Raw genomic sequence first — 18,567 nt, forward strand, 5'->3', positions numbered from 1 at the left:
CTGCAAACAGCCTGGGCATAGGCAGAACAGCTCCTCCTCGTAAAACCGTACGCAGCTTAGATTTGGTTCTATTTAAGATAGCCTCTACCTGCACACTGGGCAGAGGTTGTCTGTAAGAGAATCCGATCAAAGCTGTGTGAGGATGAAGAGGGAAGCATGTGTAAAGCCTTGGGAGAATGCAGACAAGTCCAGGGCTGACATCCAACAGGAGAAGAAAGGGGGTGTATCCAGACAAGATTGTCGAGATGTGAAGCCAGAGCAGACTGTAGCCCCTCCCAGAGGCAATTACCTGTATTTTACCAGCAAGGGTATACTTCTCAGAGGGCTGGAATATGCATGTTTATGTACTAGCAGCTCACAAGCAATAGGATAAAGTTAAAAAAAAAAAAGTATTGTAAACCCATACTTCTCTTTTAAGTGCTAGTCTGACAATATAAACATGCTCAGCTGCTGCCTCCTGTGTACATGGAATTAATAAATAGGCTATATCTTTATTAATAGAATTATTAACGAATGGTTTAACACATGGCATACTTGCAAGTATATTATAGTATTTTATCTTATTTCCTTTTTATTATATGTAAACGGTAAATACTTTAGTATATATACACACACAAGTCACTTTGATTAGATGATTGTGTCTAATGAGTCTTAAGCGGCAAGGAAACGGGTAATCAGTCTCTATATAGGATTTTGGAGGTAGTGCCCTTAGGGTATGACTAAGCTGAGGAAGGGTAGGGGCTTTCTCAAAATGCATTCTGACCACCATACACAAAGATGGAGGAGGGGAACATTCGGCTGCTCCTGGGATCACAGAGGACTGACAGGCTGCAGTGTCAAAGTCAGCTTCACTGAGGGGCATGTGAGAGGAAGCATTTCACGGAGCTCCTGCTATCGATCTGCTCACCGATACTGTCACCAGCTTTGTTTTCCCTTCTCATCTACCTGCGCTGACAGCCTGAGCCTCCACAAGCCTGCCGGTGCCCTTTTCCTCTGCTCTCCCTGGCCACGACTTGGAAAAACCAAGAGAAAGCTGCTGCCTCAGAATCCCAAGATGGCGCCCAGCCTGTACTACCACAGCAGACACCACGTGGCTCAGGAGATAAAGTCAAGGACAGTGAGTAGATCAGGCAAGTCCTTCCGCCATGTGGGCAAGGACCCTCCTCATGACATGCTCTTCTATACACATAGAAGTCAGGGGGCACAGGGAGACTCAAAAGCTGCTTTGGCTGCAGCACAGGCCCTACCACTACCGAGAGGGGACCTGCCAGACCCTGACCTTGATATTGTCATGGAGCATGAGGTTCCAGGTGCCACATCTGATGATGATCCTGAAGAGGCTGATCCCCAACCCACCCTTAAAGCTGTGCATACTTGTACTGCATCCGTCCCCACAGTATAGGATCAATTGGGTGGCTTGAAAGTAGAAGTGTTCCTGTTGTGACAATATCTCCAGAAGATTCAAGAACGCACCACCGTGGTGGAAAGCAGAGTCAGCGATTTGAAAGATAAGCTTACACCCCTTTATAAAGAGTGAGCAAAAAAGATCTAATATATAGTCTTTCTGGCTTAAGCAACAATAAAAAGTAACATGCAAGAAGAAATTATTCAATTAGTAGTAATGTGAATCCAGGTAAGAGATGTTAATCCGGAATATGTGTGACAGTTCATATGGAAAACATCAGCTGTTTGAAGGTTCAACCATCACCACACCAAGTGATTCCGCTCCCTTAGGAGTTGCACTCCCTGGATTCCCAATTAACAAATGCCTTTGTATATGTTATGCCTTTACGATCGCTGCCTAAGGACATCTGCCCGGATCTCCAAGAACGATCAACCAAAAGATTTCAGACATTCTAGTCCTATGATTTGCTTGGGTTAAGCATGCAAAAACCCTTTAATAGGCTGGGGCGTAATGAAGGAAAAAATCGTCATAGTGTGAATCTGTAAAACTTTTATTCATAAAAGGAACCCCTTCCCTTATGCCTATGCACTTATAAACATATAAAGAGAGGCGTTCAGTATAAAAATATTGCACTGTATAATGAGTTCCGATACTCTCACCAACTCTCGTGGAGATCCAATCGTCCGTGGTAGTTCTCAGGAGGAGATCGGAGCCAGTGACAGATTCAGCAAGCGGCATAGTCACAGACGCGTTGTCATTCCGTCTTTGTCAATAGTCTTTGCCACCATGGAGGATTGGATCTCCACGAGAGGTGGTGAGAGCATCGGAACTCGTTACACAGTGCAATATTTTATACTGAACGCTTATTTTATAATATGTTTGTATGGTTGAACCTTCAAACAGCTAATGTTTTCCATATGAACTGTCACAAAAATATTCCGGATTAATATCTCTTACCTGGATTCACATTACTACTGGAATTATTTCTTCTTGCATGTTACTAACTTTTTAGTGCTGCTAAAGCCAGGACTATCTGTTAGATCGTTTTTGCTCACCCTTTATAATGTGTTGTATTAATATAGCAGCTGCTTAGCTTAATTAAGATTCATTTTACACCTAAATGCTGGAAAAGTGACCCTGTTTACTTCTATTTTGTGTTAAGCTTCCACCCCTAATCTCTGAATCCTGATCCACCTCTTAGCTAAACCCAACAATCTGCACAATGAGGACTTTAAAAACCACATGCGGCGCAATATGCAATTAGTGGTCATGATAGAAGGCACGGAGGGCGGAGACCTGACAGATTTCATAGAGCGATTGCTCCTACAGTTGTTCGAAGCACAAAACCGCCGACTTGTCCTCTACAACCTGGTCATCCCCAGAGACTGTTCCTGGCCAAAAAGCTCAACTATTGTGAGTGCGAAATCATTCTCCACCTCGTCAGAGAATGTCCGCTATAATGGAGAGAAAGTCTCTTTCTATCCTGACTTCTCTGTGGAACTGATGCATCCTCCTGGTTGGACACCAAGTCCTCTCTACATGCACGACCCTCCAACTCGGCGGAAGTTTACTGTTATTCTCCTTCATCCTGTTGTCAAGTGTTTCTACTGTTTCCATGGATTTGAGGTTCCCTCCATCCTCTAGCTGGTGTCACTCACTAACTGTGTTTGCCCTGGAATGGCTTTGAAAATAGGAATTTTATAACAGCTTACCTGTAAAATTATTTTCTTTGAAGTACATCACGGGACACAGAGCCATAGTTACTATGTGGGTAATAGGTTACCTTCAGGTGATGGACACTGGCACACCCTAAGACAGGAAGTCCACTCCCTATATAACCCCTCCCACTACTGGGAGTACCTCAGTTTTTGTAATAAAGCAATACACGTGTATACAAGAAAGAAGGGAGGGACCTCTGTGTCCCGTGATTTACTTCAAAGAAAAGGATTTTACAGGTAAGCTGTTATAAAAATCCTATTTTCTTATTGTACATCACAGGACACAGAGCCATAGTAGTTACTATGTGGGATGTCCCATAGCAATGCCAACTGAACGGAGGGAGACACAACAAAAGTAGGGCACCAAGAGGCTAGAGGACTTATACTGCTGCCTGCAGTACACTGCGCCTAAAGGCGATATCCTCATGATCTTTTACATCTACTTGATAGAATGTGGTAAATGTATGGGCTGAAGACCAAGTTGCAGCCTTGCAGAATTGAGCCATGGAGGCCTGGTTATTCACTGCCCAGGAAGTACTAACAGCCCTGGTGGAGTGCGCTTTAATATGAAAAGGTGGAACTTTCCTCTTCAAACCAGAAGCTTGAACAATCACTTGACAAATCCATTTAGAAATAGTAGATTTCGATGCTGCATGTCCTCTCTCATGACTTTCAGGCAACACAAACAAAAAATCCATTTTACGAATCTGAGCAGTCGCTTTCAAGTAGACTGACTGCTCTCACCACATCAAAAGAAAGTAGTGACCTTTCTTCCGCAGAACAGGGTTCTGGAAAAAATGAAGGTAGAACAACATCCTGGTTTAAATGAAAACCTGATACTACCTTCGGTAGAAAATTAGGATGAGGACGTAATACAACCTTATCCTTGTGAATAATCAAATATGGCCCTTTACAAGAAAGAGCAGCCAACTCTGATACCCTTCTTGCAGAAGATATGGCTACCAGAAAAACTAATTTCCTTGTCAAAAGGACCAGGGGAATATGACGTATCTGCTCAAAAGGTTGTTTCTGTAATGCCGACAGGACTAAATTCAAGTCCCAAGGGTTCAGGGGTGACCTAACCGGAGGATGAAGCCGTGTTACCCCCTGAATAAAGCTACGAACGAGTGCGAAGCAAATGGTTGTTGAAATAATACAGATAAGGCCGAAACCTGGCCTTTGATAGTACTCAAGGCCAGTTTCATTTCTAATCCCATCTGTAGAAGGTCAAGGATCCTACATATGACATATTTCCTGGGGTGCCACCCCCTGGATTCACACCAGACATATGCCTTCCAGACTATAATATATGACTCAAGGTATCAAAGTAGATACCACTGAACCCGATAGCCCACGCTTCTTCAGAATGTGGGTCTCAATAGCCAAACCGTTAAATTTAGCATTTGTAAAGTAAGATGGAATACCGGACCTTGCGAGAGAAGGTCTGGCCGTGGCGGTAGGGTCCACGGGTCTCCTACTGCCATCTTTACGATCTCTGCATACCAAGATCTCCTGGGCCACGCCGGGGACACAAGAATCACCACCTTCCCTTCCTGCTTGATCCTTCGTAGAAAACGCGGAAGTAACAGAACAGGAGGGAATGCATGAATCAATGAAAACTGATTCCACGGAAAAACCAAAGCATCTGTTCTGCATGCCAGCGGATCCTTTGTCCTTGACACAAAGCTGTTGATCTTTTTGTTGAACCTGGACTCAAACAGATCCACGCCCGGAATTCCCCATCTTTGACATATTGACAGAAAGATGTTGGGGTGAAGAGACCATTCTCCTGGGAGCAACTGCTGGCGACTCAAGTAGTCCGCCTGCCAATTCTTTATTCCTGGAATGAAGACTGCCGATAGGCAAGGTATGTTGTTTTCTGTCCAAGTTAGGATATGATTCACATCTCTCTGGGCCGCATGACTTCTCGTGCCCTTTTGGTGATTGATATAGGCCACTGCTGTGGCATTGTCGGATTGGATCCTGACAGGCCAATTCCCTAATCTGAGCGTCCAAGCCTTCAGGGCCAAGCGCACTGCCCGAATCTCTAGAATATTGATGGGCAAGGTAATTTCTGATTTGGACCATTTTCCTTGGACAGATGCTTCTTCCAAGACTGCTCCCCAGCCCAGAAGGCTGGCATCTGTTGTTACCACCTTCCAGGTAACTGGTAGGAAGGATTTCCCTTTTTGGAGATTCTTGGCTATCAACCACCAACTGAGGCTTTGGCGCACCTTTGGGGATAAATGCATTGGGAAGTCTACAGCTTGGACCTTCTTGTTCCAAGTCGATAGGACACTGTTTTGCAGTAGTCTTGAATGAAATTGAGCATAAGGAATGGCCTAGAACAAAGCCACCATCTTTCCCAACAATCTCATGCAAAGTCAAATAGAAAAATTCTTCTTTGCTTTGACCACCTGAATCAGTTCCCTTATGGAACTGATCTTTGCCTGGGGCAAGAACACGCTCTTCTGAGCTGTATCTATGATCAGACCCAAGTATTCCAATCTATTTGATGGTTTTAAGGAAGATTTCTCTAGGTTGAGAATCCAACCCAGGTATTCCAGGTAGCTGACTGTGGTGACTGAACTTTGGTCTAAGTGGGCTACCGACTGGTCTATCAAGAGTAGATAGTCTAAGTAAGCTAGAGTCGTTATACCTTGAGTCCTTAATCTGGCTAAAGGGGGAGCCAAGACCTTTCTAAACACTCGAGGTGCAGTAGCTAGACCAAAAAGGCAGAGCTACAAACTGAAAATGAAGATTTTCTATCTCGAAGCATAGATATTTTTGGTGAGCGGGGAAAAAAAAAGGTACATGGGAGGTAAGCATCCTTGATGTCGATTGACGCTAGCAGTTCTTCAGCTTGAAGAATGGAGACCACTGATCGGATTGACTCCATGCGAAAAGAGCTGATATTCAAAAACCGATTTAGATCTTTGAGATCTAAAATGGGTCTGACATCCCCGCTTGGTTTTGGTGCCGTGAAAAGGTTTGAATAAAACCCTAACCCCTGCTCTTCCATGGGGACCACCGATATCACCTTTTGAGAAAAAGATGGTCCAAACCTTGAGAGACTTCTTTTTCTCTGGATCCCTGGGAACTTTTGATCTGAGAAAACGAGGAGACGGGAACTCTCGGAACTCTAGTTTGTATCCTAGAGATATTGATGAAGCCACCCATTTGTCTTGACACTCTTCCTGCCAGACCCTTGAGAACTGCAGAAGTCTTACCCCCACTCGAGTGAGCAGGGTGCCCCTTCATAAGGAGGTCTTAGTATTCTGTTTTGTGGGTTTCCTTCCCCAAGGCCTCTTTTGTCCCTGGGGTTGACCCTGAGGTTTACCTCTTGAACTTGACGGTGGAGGCCATCGTGACTGCCTGGAGGCTGATGCTCCCGGCACTGGAGAAGAAGCTCGCTTAAAAGAAAAACGCTTACTCCTCTTCTTAACTGGCAAAAGGGAACTTTTCCCATTAGAAATTCTTTGGATGTATTTATCCAGATCGTCCTCAAACAACCGTTCACCGCGAAATGGAATACTAGCCAGGAGCTTTTTGCATGGTGCTTCGGCTGACCAATTTTTCAACCACAGAAATCTACGCATATGCACCAGCCTGAGCGCAAGTCGTGAGGCCTGGAGAATAGAAGCTCTCATAGCGTCTATTGTAAAACATAACGCCCCTGGTATCCCAGCCAAATCTTGGGCCTGCTGATCAGGAATAATCTTGAGCACCTGTTTAAACTGGTCTCTCAAGGATTGACATACACACCGATTGCTGCCAACGCAGGCTGAGCCACTGAAGCTGCCAGAGAAAAATTGTTTTTAAATAGGAATTCCAACTTCTTATCCGTTGGATCCTTCAGCATTTAAGCATTGTCTTCCGAACAAGTCAAATTTTTATTTACAGAGGATATAGCAGCGTCAATTGCTGGCATCCCCCATTTCTTATTTAATTCTTCCTCCATAGGACAAAGTGTTGAAAACCTTTTCGGAGGAAAAAACTGTTTATCTGGGTGATCCCACTCAGAATACATAAGCTTTTTCAGCAATGAATGGATAGGAAAAGCATGAATAACTTGGGGAGGCTTTAGCGAATCCAAACAAGAAGTAGGCTCATCAACTGACTCAGCTAATGGCAGCATGAATGTGGAATGGACCAATTCAGTAAGATTGTACCATCAATCTTTAAGATTGTGAACCTGATACTTCTGTATTTGACTCTTCAGAAGAGGAGTCATCAGCCTCCTCCTGGTCCCCTGAGAGAAATTCACCATCTCTCGCCCCCAGTTCCTCAGTTTGAGGGTCCTGGGTAATGGAAGGGGACCTATCGCGTTTAGTCCCACTCTGGGATGTGATTAAAGCATCAATCTTCTTCTTTTTCTTCCTAAAATGGTTGAGAAAAAAACCTCTTCATTAATATAAACAGGGGCTGCAGTGTTGAAAGCAGTTGCAACACCTGACGGCCCTGATGGCTCATTCTGACCAGCCACCTCAGAACTTTCAAGGGAGGATGCCATTTTTTTTTGAGATGGCCCTAGGCTTTTTTGTGGCTTAAGAAGTCCTTCTTGAGCCCTTCTTTTTTGGGGTGTTTTTACCCCCCTTACGACCATAGCCCTATGCACAAAAGCAGAGGTACTACCAGAAGGATCGCATCCACTGCTTGAGTAATAGTCCAGCCACTGCCGCTGTTAATAAAGCTCAGCCTGATGCTAATAGTAAATGTGTCAATAGGAAATGCCTGTGTCACCAAACCTCTTTCATGCCCCTCTTTGCTCGTGTCCCTCCGACACCTTGCAGCAGCACAAATAAAGTTTTTAAAACACACTCCCACGCCAGACGTTGGAGGACGCCAATGCCAATAATAAAACTGGTTTTGAACATATGTGCTTTTGTGTCTTTTTATGCTATCAAAACACAAGGAAATAACCTAATTAATTCATTTAAATTTGCACTGCATTATTTATATATATTGGTACTGCCATGGATCTTCTCCTGATGGAGATAGAGAGTAGTTGGCAAATTGTTCACGCGTGGCAATGTAGGATGTGAGGAGCAATGCTTTCTGGGTAATTTCCTTAAAGGCACAGAAACTGCTGTAAACTGATGAAAACGGATGAAAAAACGGATGTAAACGTGTACATTAACGGATGATAATGGATATTAACGGAACAGAAGACGGATGAAGCAACGGATAAGAACTGATACGTTTTTAACGTGGCTAAACTGATGGTGCCCGTGTGAAAGGGGCCTAAGACATGAATTTCTCTGAAACTAGTAAACAACTGCAGTTTACAAGCCAAGACTGCATGTAGTTTGAGCTATGCAGGTTTTCCTTGCATTTTGGAGATGCCCATGTCATATGCATGATTTCTTATAGTTTTAGGCTAGGTTCACACCCATGCGAATTGGATGCGGGTTTTCCCTCATCCAATACGCATGACAGGAGACTGTGACCGGCTCTCTATGGCGCCGGTTCACATATCTCTGTTGCGGCTGCGGAGCGGCTTGCACAGGAACGTGCGCGTCTTTGGCTCAGTTTCAGGGACGAATTCAGGCACAAATTTGGTCCCAATTTGTCCCTGAAACAGAAAACAGACGCATCAGACCCCTGCTGCGAGCCGCATCCGTCGGAGGTGTGAACCCAGCCTTAATGAACAAACACATCGGGCAAATCGTTTCTTTTAAGATATTAACTGTGATTTTAGTGGTTACCCTTAAAATATATAAAAGAAAAAAAATTTGCACTTCCTAAAATAAAGAAAATGAATGAAATCAAAACCCAAAGTGACAAAACAGTTGCAATAAATAAATAAATCACAATGTATTTTATGTTTCCAAATATTTTCCAGAATAAAAAGTTCAAGAGTATTCAAATTTCAGCAAAACATCTTTCTTCATACAAGAGATTTGCAATATCACTCTTAATTAAATTCCATATCCATGTGTATGTTCAATCATAGGTGTATTTACCACCCTTTACCTAAATACCCTTGGTTAAACTCCTGTGGCAAAACTCCTCCAGCTGAACACTCCTAGTTAAACAATTCCTTCATTCAGGTACCAATAAAATCAAAAGTGCAAATCACAGTGTAAAATGCTTTTATATTCATTAAAAAGCCAAAAACATGTACCCACTCAATTTTTGTGTGCCTCAAACATCATGCAAATGGCTAGAACATGTACAGAACACATAGGGCTTTAGGTGCTAAGCTCAAAAAGCATTTAGTAATGGTACACTGACCCCTGTAGAGTATTGAAGAATATAGTACAGTAGTAAACAGTAGACTTCAGTGTGTTATTTTATATGCCTATGGAAACATTATTATATGAGGTTCTTCAGTGATAACTACATTAGATGGTCATGACCATTGATCCGTTTGAAAAGTTCCACTTGAGAGAAAGTCTGGTCATTAACTAAAGCATAGAGAAGCACAAGAGAATTGTGTAAACTGATGGAAGCACAGTTCCTTGTTTGCATTAGGCACCCATGCCAACAACTAGGTTGAAGTATATCACTTGTGTAATCACAAAGACATATTTTCATCTACAGCACACACTAACAAAGAATGTGACCTAGCAAAGTAAAAACACACTTATCTGTACGTGTTGTCTGCTAACTAACTAGTAAATCTTAGAAAAAGAAAAATAAAGAAATCTGTGTGGGCAGAAGTTGGATAGTCTTGTATGCAGGGCTGTGTTATGTCTGAAGAATGGACAGCACTATGAATCTCCTCTCCCACAAAAAGACACATACCATTTGTGGCACTCAGCACTCTGGCCTCCTTTCTGAAGTGCATGCTCAGCTTCTTCTTTCCCTGCAGACAGAGCCCGATAACTCTCCATTACAAACTGACACACTGTGTATGGAAACATATTTCATCTACAAATATGGTCATTTCTTCTAACAAAAGAATTATCTTACAAAAATAAACTGAGCATTACACCATACTTTTTGATTACAGGAATTACTATACACTTTGAAACCTAAAGCATAGCTTGTTTTATCTCTGAGCAGGGAGAACAAGCATTGCTGATTGAAGACCTGTAGCTCTAAGACAAGGACATGTGGGGCTGCTACGAATAGACCGCTGCTTTGTTTTTGAAGGTGGCCCCTTTGCCTTAGAAAAAAAATAAAAAGTTACAGCAGATTCCTGTTCAAGAAGCATAATGGTAATGTAGGGACTGACATGAGAAACTACAGCGCCCAGCAGAGGACTTGCTATGTGACACACCTGGAAGTGTCCTGGTGTGTGTATGTATATACAGCACATCCAGAAAGTATTCACAGCGCTTCACTTTTACCACATTTTGTTATATTACAGCTTTATTCCAAAATGGATTAAATTCATTTTTTCCTCAAAATTCTAAAAAACAATATCCCATAATGACAACATGAAAAAAGTTTGTTTGGAATCTGTGCAATTTTATTAAAAAGCTAAATAAATCACATGTACAAGTATTCACAGCCTTTGCTCAATATTTTTTTGAAGCCCCTTGGCACCAATTACAGCCTCAAGTCTTTTTGAGTATGATGCTACAAAGCTTGGCACACCTATTTTTGGGCAGTTTCTCCCATTCTTCTTTGCAGGACCTCTCAAAATCAGGTTGGATGGGGAGCGTCGAAAACAGCCATTTTCAGATCGCTCCAAAGATGTTCAATCGGTTTCAAGTCTGGGCCACTCAAGGACATTCACAGAGTTGTTCCATATCCACTCCTTTGTTATCTTAGCTGTGTGCTTAGGGTCTATGTCTTGTTGGAAATGAACCTTCACCCCAGTCTGAGGTCCAGAGCGCTCTGGAGCAGGTTTTCATCAAGGATGTCTCTGTACATTGCTGCATTCATCTTTCCCTCGATCTTGACTAGTCTCCCAGCCTCTGCCACTGAAAAACATCCCCAAAGCATTATGCTGCCACCACCATGCTTCACTGTACGAATGGTATTGGCCAGGTAATGAGCGGTGCCTGTTTTCCTCCAGACATGACACTTGCCATTCAGGCCAAAGAGTTCAATCTTTGTTTCATCAGACTAGAGAATTTTGCTCCTCAAGGTCTGAGAGTCCTTCAGGTGCCTTTTGGCAAACTTCAGGTGGGCTGTCACGTGCCTTTTTTTACTGAGGAGTGGCTTTCATCAGGCCACTCTACCATACAGGCCTGATTGGTGGAGAATGGTTGTTCCCCTGGAAGGTTCTCCTGTCTCCTCAGAGAAACCCTGGAGCTCTGTCAGACTGACCATCGGATTCTTGGCCACCTCTCTGACTAAGGCCCTTCTCCCCTGATCGCCCAGTTTGGCTGGGCAGCCCACTCTAGGAAGCGTCCCGGTGGTTCCAAACTTCTTCCATTTACGAATGATGGAGGCCACTGTGCTCATTGGGTCATTCATTGCTGCAGAAATTTTTCTGTACCCTTCCCCAGATCTGTACCTCAAAATAATCCTGTCTCAGAGGTCTACAGATAATTCCTTGGACTTCATGGCTTGGGTTTGTGCTCTGATATGCACTGTTAATTGTGGGACCTTATATAGACAAGTGTGTGCCTTTACAAATCATGTCCAGTCAACTGAATTTACCACAGGTGGACTTAAACCAAGTTGTAGAAACATCTTAAGGCTAATCAGTGGAAACAGAATGCACCTTAGCTCAATTTTGAGTGTCATGGTAAAGGCTGTGAATACTTATGTAAATGTGATTTTTTTTGTTTTTTATTTTTAGTAAATTTGCAAAGATTTCAAACAAACTTCTTTCATGTTGTCATTAAGGGGTAATGTTTGTAGAATTTTGAGGAAAATAATGAATTTAATCCATTTTGGAATAAGGCTGCAACAACATAACAATATGTGGAAAAGTGAAGCGCTGTGAATACTTTCTAGATGCACTGTATACGCATAAATACATACATATACAATCACATACATTAATTCTGTAATTTGCTCTATTACAACACCTAAATTATGTTTCTGGTAAAGTTATTTACGAGTTAAAAGAGACGTATGGGTTTAAAAAAGGAATAAAAACAAACCTTATACCCACCTAGGTGGATGCAGCATCGATCCAATGCTGCATCTGTCCCCCACCTCCTCTGCAGTGAGAATGAGCGATCAAACATCACTTTGCTCTCTGCTCAGAACTGCTGGGAGACTGAGCTAACTTCTCCCTCCCCTCCCCAACCTAGTGCTCCAGTGAGCGCTGGAGGGGCAGAGCAGAGAGCCGTCAACTGACAGTCTTTGCTCTCTGCTCAGAACTGCGGGGAGAACTGAGCGATAAGACTGTCAGTTGACGGCTCTCTGCTCTGCCCCTCCAGCGCTCACTGGAGCACTAGGTTGGGGAGGGGAGGGAGAAGTTAGCTCAGTCTCCCAGCAGTGCAGCCGAGAGGCTGAGCAAGCTGCCAATCCAGGCATCTGGGTAGATCACGACTGTAAAGTTGGAATCTTTCCCAAGCCCATGTTGGCTTGGTGACATCAGCCAACAGTGGGCTTTACCCCACCATTGTCTGAAAAGGAGTTACAGGAGTGCAGAACGAACTACACTCATGTGATTCATAGAATAGCTTTGGCCATACTTCTACTTTAAAATTGTCACTAAAGGCAAAAACTTTTTATTTTTTTTAGTTTTATGTAGAATGAAGAGAGCACTTGTCAATTGTTATTCTTGTCTGTGCTTCCGCTAGGGATATTTACCATCTCTATTTGTCCTTTTTACTGGTATCACCGAAAATGAAAGCAAAAGAAAACCCCAAATTTTGGGCTGTCCCCAGAATAGGAAAAGCAGGGATATCTTCCAATAGAGACACTAGTGCTGGTGACCATGGTGTAACAGCAGGATTTTCTCACTTTGGAGGGATTTCCCATCACTTCTTATTTTGGCTATGGGACAGGAAGGGAAGGAAATCTCCCCAGTGATTCAGAGATGGCAAAAAAACCTGACAGGGGTTATAACCCACCCTTACCCTTATGCAAAATAATAAAGATGTTTTGCCTTTAGTGACACTAAACTGAGATGTTACTATAAAATGAACAAACACGAACATACATATAGTGTAAAAATTATGTTGGTAAAATTAAGTTAATTGGGGTTGTTAGAGAGAAAGATATATAAAATATATATATTGTGAGGAGCAACTAAATACAATGGGGTTGATTTACTAAAGGCAAAAAAGACTTTTCACTTTGCAAGGGATGTTTCCCCAGAGCTTAGTGAACGAGATGAAGCTCTGCTGACTTCTATCATCCAATCATATGCAAGTAAATATTCCATTTTTTTTTTTACATTTTCCTTCTACAGTATGTTGTTGGGCAGACTTTACCTCATTTCAAAAGCTTTGGGGCAAACTCCCTTGCAAAGTACAACATCCCTTGCAAACTGACCAGCCTATTTGCTTTTTTTTTTTTTTAAATCAACGTCAATATATTAAAAACGCCACAACTTAATAATGCTGCCAAAGCAATGGAGAAAGCAATAGTCTATCCCTATAAAAAAAGGTCAAACCTTATTCATAGGTAAACTCTCCACACCACTGATGGTACCCTTACTCTGGATAGGTCTCTGAAAGTTTATAAACATTGTTTATAGAACCTCCCAACATGATCCCAAGCCATCTACCCCAACAATTTCACTTGGCATAATCTACCACTGGAGAATTTAGTTTTTTCCATACCAATAGTAGTCTAGGATGAGGATAAAATATGCTCACCAATTGTATTCCAGGAATACCTTTATAGCGTTTTCTAAAGTTACATACATAGTAGGTGAGGTTGAAAAAAGTCCATCAAGTCTAACCTATGTGTGTGATTATATGTCAGTATTACCTTGTATATCCCTGTATGTTGTTGTTGTTCAGGTGCTTATCTAATAGTTTCTTGAAACTATGGATGCTCCCTGCTGAGACCACCACCTGTGGAAGGGAATTCCTCATCCTTGCCGCTCTTACAGTAAACAACCCTCTACGTAGTTTAAGGTTAAACCTCTTTTTTTCTAATTTTAATGAGTGGCCACAAGTCTTGTTAAACTCCCTTCCGCGAAAAAGTTTTATCCCTATTGTGAGGTCAGTACGGTTGTAAATTGAAATCATATCCCCTCTCAAGCGTCTCTTCTCCAGAGAGAATAAGTTCAGTGCTCGCAACCTTTCCTCATAATTAATATCCTCCAGACCCTTTATTAGCTTTGTTGCCCTTTTTTGTACTCGCTGCATTTCCAGTACATCCTTCTTGAGTACTGGTGCCCAAAACTGGACAGCATACTCTAGGTGCGGCCGGACCAGAGTCTTGTAGAGCAGGAGAATTGTATTATCTCTGGAATTAATCCCCTTTTTAATGCATGCCAATATTCAGTTTGCTTCGTTAGCAGCAGCTTGGCATTGCATGCCATTGCTGAGCCTATCATCGTCCTTTTCCATCCTAGATTGTCTTTTCTTTTTAAGTTGTTTTTTTTTCTTTTTTTACGAACTTAAAAACATGTCATACTTATTTGCTCTGTGCAATGGTTTTGCACAGAGCAGCCCCAATCTTCTTCGATAGCAGGCACTCATGGCTCCCCTTCTTCATCCAGTGCCCCCATAGGAAGCAGCTTCCTATGGGAGTACTTGTGCGGGCTCACTCCCGAGCCCCGCTGCCTGCATTTATAGACACAGACAGTGGGACACGGCCCCATCCCCGGCCACATAGTCTGATTGACAAGCAGCTGGAGCCTCTGCTCTCGTGCACATCGCTGGATCACGATGGGCCTCAGGTAGGTTATAAGGGGGGCTGGATACAGAAGTTTTTTACCTTCACGCATTGAATGCATGCAGGTAAAAAAAAATAAACTTCAGCCTTTGGAACAGGGGTCTCCAAACTTTCTAAAGAAAGAGCCACTTTACTGTCCTTCAGACTTTAGGGGGGCCAGACTGTGCCCAGTGGGATTAAACAATGCCTGATCTTTGGTATTAGGCGGAAAAATAGTTGGTGTCAGTGGGAAGAATAATGCCCCATTTTTGTTGTCAGTGGAAGGAATTACATCCCATCATTTGTGTCAGTGGAAGGAATAGTGCCCCATTTGGGGTGTCAGTGGCAGAAAAAATGCCTCAAGAGCTGGATAAAGACAAGCAAAATGCCACATCCGGCCCCAGGGCCACAGTTTGGAGACCACTGGTTGAGAACCACTTTAATTCTTTCTCTCTACTGAAACATGAGCTCAAGATTTCAGGTGCCTGGCATTTTATAATCTCCATCTGGCCTATGTTATGTAGTCTTTCAATCTTTTACATTTTGGACACAGTTTTTCTCCAGCCCAATCATATGCAACTGATCTCCAGAATCTAAGGTATCCCACTGCAGGCTAAACCCTGCAACCTGTCCCAAGTACAGGAACCATGGAAATGCAGATTTTCCAGACCCAACTGAACAAGACTGGAAAGAATTGTCTAATTCTTATTTTAGTATGGTTCTATTTGTGGGAGAAACTCATCCAACTGCACTACTTCCATAGGACATACTTTATGTCTGCCCACCTGTGCAAAATAGCCAAATGGCACACCCAATAACATAAATGCCAAATGTCTGATGGAGATATTTTACATATGACCTGGGGTGGACTGACAAAACTCTGCCCTGCCCCACCCTAGCCATACCCATGACCCTGCCCCTACATTTTGCACAAAGTACAACTGCCTTTTTTTTTTTCAAATGGGACCTGGAGGGGGGGGGGGGGGGGGGTAGTGGGGAGTCTCTCTTTACCAGTGTCCATTAGACAGTGTTGGAAAGCGTCCTACAACAGAGTCTAGGGGGACCTGGAGGGGAGATTCTCTGTAACAGTGTCCATTAGAGACTATAAAGGAGTCTAATGGGACCTGGAGGGGGGTCTCTCTAACAAGGCCTTTTCAGTGTCCATTATAGAGTCTGTTAGAAAGCGTCCCCTCTAGGTCCCATTAGAGACATCAAAGGAGTATAATGGGACCTGGAGGAGGGGGCAACTGTCTAACATAGTGTACAGTGAACACCTTCATTCACTCTGGTCCTCTGTGCCATGATTTTCACCCCTAAACCAACCTCTCGCAAAGTAAAAATAAAATTGGCACTGTGTAGCGCTCCTCTTACCTTAAATATGAACTGGAACCTCATGGGGTTTTTTAGCAGCTGAATGTTTCAATCAAAGTGTTTTGTTTTTGGTTTTTAATAAAATCTTTATTGGACAGAAAAATTCAAAAAGTGAAAATAGAGTTAAAATATGAGGAGTTCTGGCTACAGCTCTATACAAAATATGTTTCATTACATCTGTTGGATTCCACAAATTCATTAATTAAAAAGTTATTACACTACAGAGATGGTGTCCGCATTAACACCCCCAAAGAATAAAAAATCTCCAATAAGATTTCAAAGAAAACTTTATGGGAATATATTCAAAATGTCTTTATTGCATTGTGAAATAGATGTCATGTTTACATATAAAAAATGTTTTTTGTCTTTTTTTTTTCCCCTGCGGCTCCATCCCCCTGTGGTCCCTTCAGCACCTCCAGAGGTGGGTCTGTTTTATGACAGGTTTCTCGGCAAGGTAGGGAGATGTGATTTCTCACTTATCTCCCTATATGCTCTGCCAGCAGTGCCTCTTTTGACCACCGGGGGGAGCGTCATCTTGCCGGTGGCTTCCTTCGATCATCACTGGACGCCATAGTACGAGGTGCGCATGCACGGCCTGTGGGTCCCGCGTGCGCGTGACATCATGGCATCATGCTCGTGCAGCAGAGATGATGGCAGCGGCCACGGCTTTGGCTGACCAGAACTTTGAGGGAGCCACGCTATGGCCATCACCATGACACTCAAGCCAGGGAGGAGGGAGAAGTGTGTTACATATAGTTACATAGTAGGTGAGGTTGAAAAAAGACAAGTCCATCAAGACATGTGTTGGATGGCACCTGTGGGTGATCAAGCCCCAATTAAGGAGCACACAATATAAAATGCACAGGCTCCATAAGGATCTCAGTGTGATCCTAGGAGAGCTGTTGCACATGAAAGCGTGTGTGTCAGAAATATAAGTAACCCGACTGTGAATGCCGAACCAGTATTTTTCCCTGTTAAACTTTTTAGTTAATAAGAGCAAGGTCTTTTTTGGTATTATCACTGATTGCTATCCCTTACAACCAAATAGATATGGCATCCTTCCTTTTAAACCATCACTAGAGGGATACACCTCTTTGTGCAAGGCAGTCAAAAGCGCAACAGCCTTTTCTACACAATTTACCAGCTAAGGTAATTTACCCCTTTTTGTGAGTGATTTTGTTTTGTTTGCTGCTTTTTGGTTGTTGCTTTTTTTGTTTTCACGGACTATTCAATACATTTTTTGTGAGTTATTATTATTATTCTTCAAGGTACTTATATAGCGCCGTCAAATTACGCAGCACTTTACATATACATTGTACATTCACATCAGTCTCTACCCTCAAGGAGCTTACAATCTAAGGTCCCTAACTCACATTCATATACTAGGGCCAATTGAGACAGAAGCCAATTAACCTACCAGCATGTCTTTGGAGTGTGGTAGGAAACTGGAGTACCCGGAGCAAACCCAGGCAGGCAGAGGGATAACATGCAAACTCCAGGCGTTTAGCACAGCTCATTTTCATTTCACACACCCAGCGCACATTCACTCTCCCCTCATACTTACTCACCACATGACACCCCCCTTTCCCACTTTCACTCAGACACTCATTTGATTTACACCTAGTTCATCTTATTTGTTCTAATTTTCACCGAGCACACACCTCTATTCACTCACACATTTGACAAACACTCCGCTCATTCCATCATTCCCTTTTCACCCCACACACACCATTCACTCTGACACCTTTTCAAATATCACTCTGTCTTCCCCACTCGCCGCATTTTCATTCAATTTGCCACACACTCACCAACATGTCCCTCCCCTTTCATTTTCACATACACCACCTAACTGCAACACTCATCCCACTTATCCTCACACATGTTCATAGAATAGCCAGGTTACCTTCCCTTCCTTCCCCTTCCTTTGTTTTTTTTAATTTTTTTTTTTGTCTACACTCTCCTAACCAACAATATTTATAGAATAATTAAAAAAATTCAATGATGTTTGATTACAAATTACCATCTACGCTATTTTAAAGATTATAAAATCTGGAGAACATTTAATCAGTAGATAATATATAACTTTAAAGAACCAATGTAGATAGTCACTGCTCCGGCATTTCTTTCAATGGTGCTGCTAAATTTACCACATTAGCTATATATTCCACGCAATTTATATCATAACTTTCCTTTGAAAAAATAAGACTATTATAACAACACCACAGGAGCGAGGCACTCCCTTCATCCCTCAAGGTTTCAATGCGTGGCTCCTTGCAAGCCTCTCAGAACTGGACTCCATCTTGAGGAGGTGGGAACTGCGCATGGAGAATATGGGATCGCTGGGATCTTTTTAAAAGCAAAGTCTGGTTATAGGACACAGTT

At 42.7% G+C, this 18,567-nt stretch overlaps 1 protein-coding gene across 2 annotated transcripts in view; it reads right to left on the minus strand.

Annotated features, from left to right (window-relative positions):
- The window catches only part of RMDN3 (regulator of microtubule dynamics 3), a 242,928-nt gene that overhangs the window by 91,656 nt on the left and 132,705 nt on the right, over positions 1–18,567 (minus strand). For both annotated transcript variants that reach the window (XM_073610229.1, XM_073610230.1), the window contains one exon: positions 9,874–9,934. In XM_073610229.1, the coding sequence (XP_073466330.1) occupies positions 9,874–9,934 (61 nt within the window). The remainder of the gene's footprint in view (positions 1–9,873; positions 9,935–18,567) is intronic.

This window comes from Aquarana catesbeiana, linkage group LG13 (genome assembly GCF_042186555.1).
Source record: "Aquarana catesbeiana isolate 2022-GZ linkage group LG13, ASM4218655v1, whole genome shotgun sequence".
NCBI lineage: Eukaryota > Metazoa > Chordata > Amphibia > Anura > Ranidae > Aquarana > Aquarana catesbeiana.